Consider the following 13,811-nt stretch of genomic DNA (forward strand, 5'->3'; position numbering starts at 1 on the left):
AAATTTTGTTCACTACTGCTATTCTTTCTTGAATTATCAACCCTATCTTGGTAATAATCACATGAACTTTCAAAATTGAACCTAATTTGAACTTTCAAAATTGAAGGTGAGTTCTATAAGAACTCATTAAATACAAGTGAAATCTAGAACACACTTCGAAAATCAGAGATTCGTAAAGATTTTTATATGATTTTTGTAAAGTGCAAGATGGAAAACTTATAGTTAAGAGGAGTGATGACTACTGAAGCGATGATGTATGTGAATTCTCTCGACTCTAAGGGCGTGTGAATATTGACTGCTAGGCACGAGATTCCTTGATTTCTACCGACTGGTGACTGGTGTGGGAGAAAAAAGAAGTGTTCTTGGTTCTCCGGTTGAAGGTTTTTTCATATTTAACAAAGAGAAGTAGTGTGAGGGCAGAGAGTGGGTGGAGACATCAGTTGGAGACATTTTTTGTGAGAGATCATAGACTTGGTGATGTTGCAATATTGTTGTGGGAGAAAAGAGGAGTGGTGATGATATAAGGGTTTTTTAAGGTATCGAGTGAGAGAGAAGAACGACAGAAATACGGTAGAGGATAAAATGGTGGCCTTTCAAACTTTTGGGATTTTAATTACCCCCTAAGCTGCGAAAGAATAAAACTCGCGTTTCATTAAATAAAATATAAAACGACATCTATACACGACACCCATTTTAAAATAGGTGCCCTCTGCATTTTTAATTTTTTTTATTGGACACTAATTTTAGGGCACGCACAAATGTGTGTCCTATATCATTCAAATATTGGAAATCTGACATTATTTTTAGGACACACAAAAATTGTGTATCCTAAATTAGTGTGTGTCATTATTTGCATGTCATTAAATGTCTGTTTTCTAGTAGTTGATATATACTTTTATTTAAAATCACATTTTAAGAATGTTATTTTATAAAATCCAAATTTTATATAATTCAGATTATCAAATTTTAAATTTAATATCTAGTATTAAGTTTGGACGTTTGAGTGCTTAAAAACATTTATTAACCTTTTAACAAAACTTTATTTTATAAAATAAAGTTTGGAGTTTGATAAGTCTGTAAAATCTCAATTTTAAACTTACATAATTTTAATCATGAAATCTACCATTAGCTAGTTTTTAAACGATAAAATTTATCTTATTTTTATAAATATTTTACCATCTTATGCTAACATATAAATTTCATTAAAATCAAACTCCTTTTGATATTATTTATATTCAAAATATTATTTTGCATGTGAAATCTAATTTTACAATTATAACATAATATCAACAAAAATATAAACAACACAAGCATACAAAACATATGTGCACAAACCAACCATAAACTAGTGACATTTTGTGAGCCATCACAAAAATGCTACATCCATTCCTAAAGACATTAAGGGACCCAGACTTCTTGTAATGTCTTCATGCTTCCACTTTCTTCAACATGTTGTAGCAAATTGATAAAAATAATTTTATAAAGTTTACTAAACCAAAATAAAGTCAAGCTTATGGACTTTTGATCTTCAAAATGGCCACTATCTTTATTCTTATAACATTTTTATAAAAAAAATAAGCTATTTATAAAACTAACCTATTACCTACAAAATAAAAAAATGAAAATTATCCATTTAATTATTACATACTATATGAATAAATAAATATTACAACCATTTTAATAAATTAAGACAAACAACATCACAAGTGGTCAATGGCTAGTTTATATAAATCATACACACACACACACAAACATATATATATATATATATATATATATATATATATATATATATATATATATATATATATATATATACAAAAAATAAATAAAACAACACTTTGTTTTTCAAAGACAACTTTAGTAACAATAAATGCATGTAAACTTTAGTCACTAAAAAAATAGCAATAATAAAGTTGTCATAGAAAATATATATGATTTTTTTTTTTACAAAATGAAAACCATCAATGTTTTCCAAAAACAAATACTATACCAAATAATCTGATAATTTAACCAAGCTTGAAAAAATGGCTCAGATACCAATTGTTGGGTTTTATTCAAATTGTTTTCATGAAAATGGTAAAAACGGCAACACAAGCTTGAAAATTGGAATAAACATAAAACTATTTTTACCCGTCAATGATCATTTTAAAATCATGGAAATATTAAATTAACCATAAAAGGGAAAATATTACAATATTTGAAGACTTTGATTCTTATGGGAGATTAGAAGTTGATGAATATGACATGAAGCTCCAAAGAAGAAGCTTTTTATAGTATATCTACCAAGTAAGGATTAACCACTAAAACATTCTATTCTTCACTTGTATTAAGTTGTTCTTAATCCTTAAGACATATAACAAATAAGTCTTAAGGAAAAGTAACTTGTATGGGCTTAAACTATACACTACACATTGCAAAAAAGGAGGAGAGATGGAGAGCATGCTCTCAGCTTTTGGCAACCCCAAAAGGAGATGAAGAAGTGATAAAAGAACCAACCATTTACACTTTTAATACACTCTTTATATACATACACATATGTACTAAGTCAAAACTAGCATTAAAAGAAATTATGGTCCTGTTATGCCCTGTACGGAGTGTAAGTTGAAAGACAACAACCAACTCTTACTTGCTTCCTATACCTACGACTTTGACATGAAAGTCAAAACTAGGTTTGTCGTCCATTCCATTCTTCAAACTAGATAGGTATAAGTCCAAATTAGATAGTTACTCAAAGTGCCAATTTAATTTGTACCCAACATATATACATTCATACCTTATGAATATAACTAGTCTTGTTCCTTTTTTTTTTTAATTATTTCCTAAAAATAATAATTTCTCAATTAGTTGTTAAAATATTTTTTTTATAAAATAATAATTCTCCAATTAAATACAATTTTTGATTATATTTATTAATAATCAAATTACTTCAATAAATAATAAATAAGTAGTAACTTGCTATAAAGTGTGACCCTATATGATCATATGTCATTAGCAAATATCATTTTATAAAGACTCTTGTACATAAAGATCTTTCAGGTACGTGATAAAGGTACGTGATAGATTGAGCTTGCATGTAACAATCTAGTTTTGGTAATGAAAGATTAAAAGATTTTAACATGGTCAAACATGTAATTGTTATGGATTGAGCTTACTACATCTACATATGAATAAATTTAGTAAGAATGTATGAAATTTGAAATAACTGGAATTTGAAATGAACAATAAATGTAATAACTAAATAGTTTGTAACTAATGGGCATTGTTACCATAAATGTGAAGGAATATACTATCTGAGATATAATTGCATCATGTCTTAATGTGTAAAGTTGAGTAATGTAGGTTAAACTAGTAAGTTGTGCTAGAGTTGTGTAATTAGCAACATAATTGTCAAATTGGATGGAATGGAATATTAGGATTGATAATGTGGTGATGTTGATGAATAAAAGTATGTTACTAATAGTTTTTGGAAATAGTGATTGCTATGTATTTTGACTTTCTAACACCCGTGTTGAAACTATTATTTAGCTATAAATTGCAAAAAGTTGGATCGTATTTTTGCTAAACAAAGACACCATTGCAAATGATGTCATTACGTTTCTAATTACCAATAAACAATATTGGGGTCTTATAGTGTAGTTTACGCTAATAGCCTTAATATGAGGATTAACGACCCGACACAATGGCTCAAGGAAACGTGTGTGCCAAGAAGCTGATATGAAGACTTTGTGATAAGGGTCAGATGTAATTAAATAAAAGATATTATTTCCTTAATTATATGCATGAAGACTCCCTATCTCTTAGGGATTGTTCATCATAGTTGGACTTAGTATTTATGTAATAGTAACAAGGGTTTTGTTTATCTTAAGTACATTGTAATTGATAACTTTCTCTATGGAAGTTTTCTTCAAGAGTGTGTTCGTAACCAAAGTATGTTCGAGGTTCTCTACTGAGTGTATGAAACTAATTATCAATAGCTATTCTATAGTCTTGCATGTATTATAACTTCCTCAGTGATGTGCAAAGGGAAAACACTATCAATAAACGATTCACAATCAAGCCTATCTTCACACAACCTGTAAAATCAACAAAATCGTGTACATGATTTGGACACCTAAACTTGTTTGGTGTTGGAGACTATTGGGACTTGTAGAGTTTTTTTTAGTATGAGAGGAAGCTTCTAAAAATAAAGGCTTTAGACCGGGGATAGATTGATTATTCGGCCTTTTGTTTTCTTTATTAAGCTTGATTTAAGGGGGAATTGTTTTGTTGAGATAAAAGCTTTCTTTCTTTTCGATCTCAACCGAAAAAACATAAAACATTGAAGTTTTCTTATTAACCTAATAGTTGTATTCTCTACCTATACCACTAATTCTAAATAGACTCTTTAGAAAATGTAAAAAAAACAAAAAAAATACTAAACTTTAAATAAGAATTTATAATTTTTGGCATTAATTGATGGAGAAAAAAAGGACAAGAATACATTATTAGTATCTTTACTATGTTACAAAAAAATCATTCCAAACACATCAAATTAGCCTATCAAACATGTTGGCAGCCCTCTACTTTATCATTTCTCCCTTCAAACTTGATGTATTTGTACCAGTTTGCCACTAACAAGTACACCACAAAATCAGCACTTGTCAAAACGGCTAATAGAAAGTAGAAGTTGTCCAAATGACCCTTGTTCAGATTTCCAGGAATCCATCCAGGCATTCTTTCACTACTAGAAATCTTCATCACAATTGTCACAAGCAAACTGCTCACATAGTTCCCTAGTGAAATCGAAGTCATACATAATGCACTTCCAAAGCTTTTAAGCCCATCTGGTGCTTGCCCATTAAAGAATTCCAGTTGCCCTACATACATGAAAACCTCCGAAGCTCCAATAAGTACGTATTGTGGGACTTGCCAGAATATGCTCAAAGTGCTTGACCCTTCACAAGTGGGGCAATCATCGTCCTTATATTTCAACCTGAAGTGTTCGACAGTGCCTGCTACTATCATTGCTAGTATGGCTATAACAAGGCCAACCCCCATTCTTTGAAGCTCGGTTAATCCTCTGGGGGAAGAAGATTTCTTTAGTCTTGCCACTAATGGATCAAGAACTCGTCTATAAATGAATATGAAGGCTGCAACACTTAGGATGTCAAAGCTAGACATGCTTGCTGGAGGAATGTGGAAGCTTGAGATGTTGGTTTTCATTGCAGCTCCTTGTTCGACAAACAAAGAGGCCATTTGAGTGAATACTACTGAATAAAGGATTGTGCATAGCCAAATAGGAAGGAGTCTTAATATGCATTTCACTTCCTCGACTTGTGTTACAGTACAAAGGTGCCATGGGCTTTTAATATCTTCTTTCTCAAATGAGTTTTCCTTTGAGGTGATCACCGCAGCTCTATCCAAGAATCTGGCATGAAAGAAATCATCAGCATCAAAAGAAAAATGGTTCTACAAATAATTTGGGAAATTTTGAACTTGCTTGTTAAATAAGGAGGTGATCTAATTAGAAAAAGAAACGTACTTAAATCCTTGTGTATGAAGAATATTTCTGCTTCCATTATTGGGATTTTCTTTGCCATCGATTTCATATAATTCATCACCATTAGAAGGGATCGCAACCTTCCATTTCCTGAATGAAGCAACCATCACTTGGGAAAATCTTGATAAAGGATTCCCACTGGGTACAAAATGTCTATATCTTGGTGTACCCACAAGAAACAAGATCAACCCCACAATTGCAGACCCCGCAGATGCCCAAAACCCTAATGCCCACGTCCCTCTGTCTTCAAAATACCCTATTATGGTGTTCGAGAAGAGTGATCCAAGATTTAGGGCCAAGTAGAAGTAGCTAAAGAATGATACTTTTCCATGTCCTTCTTCGGGATGATCCTCATCAAACTGATCTGCTCCAAATGTGGCTATGTTGGGTTGGTACCCTCCATTTCCAAGGGCAATAAGGTAAATTGAAACGTAGAACATAGCCGTTGCAAAGCCCGAATGAGTCCCACATGGAGTCTTTTCATTGCCGCATCCTTCTGGTTTCAACAAGAATATATATGACGACAGTGATAACGATATCAAGCCCTGCGCATGTCATGTTATTTGAAAATATTAGGTGGAATAAGGAAAGAGAAAACTAAATCTAGACATGCATAGATTAATGAAAGATTCGTAATCACTGTTCAAAGATCCATGCAGACACTCATGTGAACGATGATGTGATTAAAGTTTTGTAGTGTTTAGATGCTTACGACGACAAAAATGGCCTGAAAGATCGCACACGTCTTGTAACGACCCCAATATGAATCGCTAAGAAAGGCACCGAGGAGGGAGAAGATGTACACAGTTCCAGTCCATTTACTAACACTGTTCGCGGCTTCAGCATTATCTTGACCCATCACTCTCGTTAGAAAGAGAACCAAATTCACCCCTACTCCGAAGAATGCTAGCGTAGCTAGACCTTGGTTCACTGTTTTCATATTTTCCATTACAAGAGAGACAAATGTTAGGCATATATTCTAATATAAAGTAAGAAGTTCTGGTTGTAAACTTATATGTAATAGCTCCGAACATGTCATGTAGCATATAAAGGATATGGGATTTATGTCGGAATGATTGAGATGAATACCGAAAGGAAAATAATTCATAATAACGATAATCAGGTGGAGCAATGATTTTCTCATCGTTTCAAAATTTGATTTTTGTTTTGTTAAGTTACTTGATTGTAAAAGATTCTTGGTGTTTTGAAAGAAGGTATACCAAGTATGAGGATTGCAGCGAACCATGATCCTGTTCTTTCTCGGACTGCTGGTCGGCCTTTTCTATCGACTGATCCATCCTGAGTGCATTCCTCGTTCTTTTTCAGGGTTTTCTCCTCGAAGTTCCTCTGAAAACGAAATCGTTATTGAGTAAGAAACAACACATTAAAAAAATACAAAAATGATAACTTTTTAGTTTGTTGTATTGTAAACAATGAGATTGATCGTTCAATGTTCATGGAGTGGGTGTTGTTATAAACTTAAAAACAAGAACCAACGACATGGGTTGAATTCAGTTATCCAGCTAATACCCTTGATATGTAACTTGTTTGCAAGATGAAAACCCCACGCTTTTAAAAACTAAATATGTGAAAAATGAGTAAGCATCAAGCTAAAACCAACCATTTTAACGATGTTTAAGCAAGCCATATAATAGGTGTTGCTCCTCTCGATGATATATATGGTTATCAAGATCCAAAAAGTATAGAGAATCAAGAAGGATTTAGAGAGAGAAAGAGGGAGAGAGTTAGATTCAATGGTGATGGGAGAATAGGAGGGATGGGTATTTATAAAGGATGAGTATCGCAATCCTTATAGAAGGCAGGTAGTTTGGTGAAAGATGAGATTACGTATGAAAGTTGGCAGTGAAATTGATGTTTGTGTTGTCTCATTGCAATCCACTAAAATGATAGAGATCTCTTAAATTAATCTAGAGATCCAGAGTTTAAATTCGCACTTAGCTATTGTTTGGTAAATGAAAAGAGACGCATTAGAAAAAGATAGTGAAAATTTCATTTAAAAGGTGCTTTTTTTAAAAAGTTTTTAAATGGATTGCAGTTTCTCTCCTCTTTATGTGTGTTACAGTGAGGAACATCATTAAACCACTTGAGAAACAAACAAAAAAAGATGACAAAGAACCTGGCTGGAAAAGGAAAGCAAATACAAAAAAAAACTCAAGAATTTCAGGTTCACGTGTAACAAGTTGTAGCCTCGTGCGCATTCAGGGTTCATTGAATGTGGGTTGATGTCTGAAGTGCCAAAAATCACTGGTCTTTTGACATCATTAACAAGCAATGCTATATTTTCCACTTGTGTACATCTTTGTAGTTACATCATTAATTACATGTATATTTTAAGCATCCAAAATACGAAGTTCAATGAGAGACATATAAGCATAAGGTAAAACACATTATTGTTTAAAACTTAACAATTATTGGATGTCACCCGAAATTCAATGAATATAAAATTTAATTGCCACTGAACTAATTTAATAACCCCAGAATTGTTCAAAATAAGAAAAATAAACTTTTAAATCCTTAAATAAATATCTTAAATTAGGTTTTGTATTAAATGATTTTTTTTAAAAAATATGTTTTTGAACATTTTAGAGTTCAATATATTATATGAAAAACATTGAAAGAGTTGAATGAAAAATAAAATGATAAGATGCTCTTAGTTAATAATATATACATATTACATAATTTATCGCTGTAATTAAGCCTTGTAAAATTTTTGTGTGCTTAGTTGATGACAATAATATAAGCGCACAAACTAAGATATTTAAATGTAAAACCATTTCATTACAAATTTAGCAGGGGGGTTATTCTTTGTATTCGCTACATGACACCCTCCCTTCTCAATTGCTTCACGAATGTTCATGCCAAATACCATATTTAATGAAACTTGGGTTAGTACATTTATATGAAGAGCTATTAATAATTTAAACCCATACATATTTCATTCAAAGAAATAGATTGGTCCGTAGTTAATTTGGATATAATATTAATGTTTATAAATCATGTGATGTATAATAATATCCTGTTGATATACACTGAATATCTGTGTCATATAAAACAAAATATATCAAAAATACATAATCTCATCAACGTTAGAACAGAAACGTGACATAACTGGATACATAAAAACACCAATTGATCACCAAACCTTTGTTGTCTCTTTCACCCTCTCTAAGTTCCCCACCACCATGGACTAACTTTGTAGTTGTGTGATTAAGCTGTCTTGACGTGGACATTATCTTTTTTTTTAAAACAATGAAATTTTCCTATTTACTTTTTCCTTCTTTTGAGTATTCAAATCTTGAATTTTAAGCCTATATTTGGTTTATCTTTTATAATAAATAAATTTTTTTTTTGTCTTTTTCATACTCTCGTTCAATTTGCCAAATATTATTTTGTAGTTACTTTGAATTTTTTTTCAGTATATCATTTTATGAGTTTTTCTATTTTGTTAAATTCTACATAATATTTTAATATAATAATTACAATAAATATAATAATAAATGGAGATGAATCTCATTAATCAACTTACCTTTTAATTTTAAAATTCCTAAAATTAAAGCTAATTAGTTTCTTATATTTATTAAATTTATTTGTTTAAATTTAAAAAATAAAAAAAAACCTTTCCATTATAATAGTTCATTATTTTTTTTATTTTTTTATAAATTTAAAGTTCTTAACTATTTTAATATATATATATATATATATATATATCTATATATATATATATATATATATATATATATATATATATATATATATATATATATATATATATATATATATATATATATAGGGATAGGATCAAATGTTAACTTCAAATATTGTATGAATGTATAACTAATTCTTGTCTATTGGATTAAAAGAAATGAAGGGTTGGGATATGATAGTACATATTATTAGAATGTGGTAGCATTTACTGTATAATTGCATTTATTTAATTGTAATAATGGTTAAAAAGTAAATATGGAAGGTAAATTTTCATGGGATATCAATTTAAATTTAAATTTTTATTTTTATTTATGTACTGTAATCGTTTTTTATACATTAGTCAAAAAACATAAAACATATTTCTTTCTTTAAAAATTAGATTTTCTTTTTTCACCGCTTTGTAATATTTGATTTTCTTTTCCTGATCATGAAAATAGTTAAAAGTTAATTGTTGTGGCTTATTTTATGTCATTTTTGTGCTTGTGAATTACAATCTTTTAACAATTCTCATGGTTGATACAACTTTTTATATACCATGAAAATCGTTAAGAATCGATTTATTAATTAAAACTCCATGCTTGATGATAAGAATGATTTTGAATGACATTTTTTGTTAAAAATTCTTGTAGAATAAAACATTAATTAGATGTCATAGTTGATATTCTTGAAGAATAATTTAATATTCTTAAAGAATAAGACATTAATTCCAAGTGCGTAACCAACATTCTTGAAATGGTAAAAAAAATAGATAATATATTTGAAGATTTACATTTGAAATCAAAATTAACATTTTGATCTTTGTTCTTCAAAAACCACTTCAATTCTGCTTTCCATTCTTTAATAATCGGTTTTGTTAAGAGTTTTATTCTTCAAGAACAGATTGTAATTCTACATCATGTTCAAAAGTTAGTTCTCACTCCACACTCCATTCTTTCAGCACTAAAAACAAATTATAAATCATATTATAGATGTGCAAAAGAAAAAGAAACTAAACATATTCTACAAGAATGTGATTAGATTCTTAAATAATATACAAAAAAATACCACATTGAGAAACAAAATCTCTAAAATTATTATTTTAATTCTTTAATTCCTTTTGTTTTTTTTTTCTTACTTATGTAATGGCAAAATAGTTTAGGCTCGTGTAACTTTTATCAATTGACATTAGTGAAATATAAAAATCATTTTTTATATAAACAATTAATAAAGGAAAAGAATATACATGAGACATACTTGATAATTATCGTATGAGTTTTAACAATGAGTATGCTTTTTCGATTGAATATTGATTTTCATATAGATAATGAAGGAGGACTTTATTTTTCTTGTTGATATGTAACTCATATCCATCATTTAAGGGGAAATTAAATGTTTTAATTATTTTCTATAGTTAAATATAGCCATATTAATTAATATTTTATTTTTTTTCTTAAATTGTGTTTGGTCCTTACATTCACACAATATTTATTGAATGTATATGAACCTAACTATATATATATATATATATATATATATATATATATATATATATATATATATATATATATTTATGTATATATGTATATATATATATATATATATATATATATATATATATATATATATATATATATATATATATATATATATATATATATTGTAACATCCCAAAAATACAGGCAAAAAATTTCTTTTTTAAATACGTCATTATAAAACCAACAGTGGAATAAAACATCTTTAATATCATGTCATGTCAAACCAAGGTAGAAATAATCAAACATGTTATCATAAAACAATATAAGAGTGTAATCCCAAAGATCTCATGTGCGGAAAACCATAGTGTGATGCGTTGCGATCAAGCCAGTTCCTTTGCTTTAAACACGAACTACCTGAAACCAAAACTGAAAACCGTAAGCACGAAGCTTAGTGAGTTCCCCCATCATACCACATACCGTACAATCACATAACATACATACTGCCGAGCAATTTTGGGGTGCCCGACCTACCCAATACGACCATTCTGGGGTGCCGAACCACCCGGTACAACCATTCTGGGGTGCCGACCTACCCGTGTCAAGCCATTATGGGGTGCCGACCTACCCATGTCAAGCCATTCTGGGGTGTGGACCTACCCGTGTCAAGCCATTCTGGGGTGCTGACCTACCCATCGGTCCTAACAACCGACCCTCGGGGAGTATTCCACCCCCTACTGCTACTATCACATATATATCATAACATAAACATACTATCAGACATATCTGGGGTGTCCGAACTACCCTTCGGTCCTAACAACCGAACTTGGGGACTATTCCCCTCCTACTACCACTATCACATATAATATATCATGCCAGCATATAAACATATCATCACATACTGTCAAACATATCTGGGGTGTCTGACCTACCATTCGGTCCTAACAACCGAACTCTACTACTATGACATATAACATATCATGCCAGCATATAACATATCAGGTAGTAGCAAACCTAGATGATATCACAAAGACAATCATCTAACATACAACTCCTACTAGTGGCCGGAATTGTGGCCGTAGACCCACCGGTACTGGAAGATAACTCACCTCACACTGCTGAAGTCCTGAAGACACAATTCCCCACTTGCTGAAGTCCCACATACTCGACCCCAGCTGCTGGCTGACAGATTCCCGAACTGTCAACACCAAAACAACACTCAATTAATAATTGGGTCCAAATACATAACCATACGTACATTCATTGGGTAATTACTACATTACCCCTAGCTTGGCTTATTCAAGCCCAAGGCCCAATCCGTAGGCCCAAATTCAATTAGGAATCAAATCCCAATACATGGCCCAATTTTCCAAATTGGGCCTAGGCCTATACATGGTCTCATTCTAAGGCCCAACATCATATAATCATTAAGGCCCAAACTATGTCACATCTATGGCCTAATTTTCCTAATTGGGCCCAAACCTCTTACATGGCCCTTACTCTAGGACCATTAAATTATTCTAGTCCAATTGCTTGACCTTGGATGGCCCATTAACAACCCAATCATCAAGGCCCAATTGAAAGGCCCAATAATAACCCCAAGTGAAATTAGGGTTTCACATAAAATGATGATTAGGGTTAAGTTTCCTACTTAACCCATTAAGGACTTAATCCTCTAAGGACTTAATCCATTAAGTCCAATATCGCTTAGATTAATCTTTGCCAATGATTTTTACTTAATATCTCAAGTTATTAAATAATTTCCCGTGTCTCCCGATTATCCCAAATTAAGGTTTCATTGCATTAGGGTTTTCTAAACCCTAATTAGTGTTTCCAACCCATCTTAACCAAATAGGCCCAAAATCAAGTCCTTAAGCCCATTGGGGTTTCCTTAGGTCAATTTAGGGTTTTGCTAGGCCCATTAGCTAAGTCCTTAGATCCATTAGGGTCCATTAAACCCATTAAACACATGCTTGGGCTTTAATGTCAATTAGGGCTTCATTGGGCCCATTAGGGTTTATGTCCCTTGTCTAAACACCACAAACAAGTCGCCATACAACGATGCACACCGCCACCCGACACGGCGGCCGGTGGCGGCAGGAGGCGGAAGCCACCACCCTAACGTGGTGGAATTTCCTTTCATTATTCCATTTTAGAATTTACAAGGAAAATACCAAAGCAACACACACACACTAACTAAGCTAAACATACACACACATCAACACCTTATGGTGGCCGGCGGTGACAAGTGGCGGCAGCCACCACCCTATGGTGGTTGATGCCTTTTCTGAGGACTCCAGCCATACATCCACACACACACACATTGACTGCACATGCACTTCTTCACTCCTTTACTCGAAAAGGGAGCCCAACCACCCATTATGTGACATAAGGCGGTGGCAGTGGTGATTTCTCGTCGGCAGCCACCACCTCACGGTGGTGGCAATGATTCCTTTTTGGGCTCCAAATAACATAGCAACACGAAACACGATCTGGAACACACTCCCATATGTGGAACGACCCACACAGCCCCGCCATGAACAGGTGTGAGTCGGCAGTCCACACCGATCTTAGAAACGAAACCGCAACCATCTTTTCTCGGCGGCGAGCGACAGCCGGAGGCGATTGCAACATGATGACGGCGGCAACGAACTTGCGACGACGCAACATGAAATGAGGGGGGTGGCGGTGGCGGCCTTGTTGTCGTCGGCAACGGAGTAGCACTGCAACAGAACGACATAGAAGGAGCAGTGACAACAACGTTCGTCATTGAAGGGCAGCAATAGCGGCGCTCATCATGGCGGTGGTGCAAGGTGGCGATGAGGGAATTGGAAGCGGCGGCTGGAGATCTCCGATGGTGCAACGCCAGCAATAGAAGAAGGGAGTTGCGGCTGCTCTTGTTTGCGCTAGGGTTAGGGTTTAGATTGAGTTATATATCCCGTAACTTAGAAACTTCACCCCATAATGGCAAGTCTGGTCCCTCTCTATACAAATCTTTTCAACTATGATCCAAAATTTACCATTTGAACCCTACCTCCTGAATCCTTTACAATTGAAGTCCGAATTTTACCTTTTCAACCCAATCCATTGAA

The 13,811-nt window shown here is 32.7% G+C and overlaps 1 protein-coding gene across 1 annotated transcript; it reads right to left on the reverse strand.

The window, feature by feature from the left end:
- Positions 1-4,423: 4,423 nt before the first annotated feature.
- Positions 4,424-7,323, reverse strand: LOC111921392 (protein NRT1/ PTR FAMILY 7.3). Its single transcript, XM_023916965.2, has 5 exons — positions 7,164-7,323; positions 6,763-6,889; positions 6,255-6,472; positions 5,525-6,087; positions 4,424-5,410 (listed from the first exon to the last, which is right to left on the reverse strand). Exons 1-5 carry the CDS (start codon positions 7,188-7,190, stop codon positions 4,543-4,545), a joined length of 1,803 nt encoding a protein of 600 aa, XP_023772733.1. The 5' UTR covers positions 7,191-7,323; the 3' UTR covers positions 4,424-4,542.
- Between the last annotated feature and the right edge of the window lie 6,488 nt (positions 7,324-13,811).

This window comes from Lactuca sativa, chromosome 1 (assembly GCF_002870075.4).
Source record: "Lactuca sativa cultivar Salinas chromosome 1, Lsat_Salinas_v11, whole genome shotgun sequence".
NCBI lineage: Eukaryota > Viridiplantae > Streptophyta > Magnoliopsida > Asterales > Asteraceae > Lactuca > Lactuca sativa.

Excerpts from the sequence above, each read along its gene's own strand:
- LOC111921392 (XM_023916965.2), bottom strand. The coding sequence starts at position 7,190 with ATGGCTTGCTTAAACATCGTTAAAATG. Across the intron at positions 6,088-6,254 it reads TTCAGGCCATTTTTGTCGTC|GGCTTGATATCGTTATCACT; the intron begins GTAAGCATCTAA and ends TGACATGCGCAG. Across the intron at positions 5,411-5,524 it reads CTTCATACACAAGGATTTAA|ATTCTTGGATAGAGCTGCGG; the intron begins GTACGTTTCTTT and ends CTTTCATGCCAG.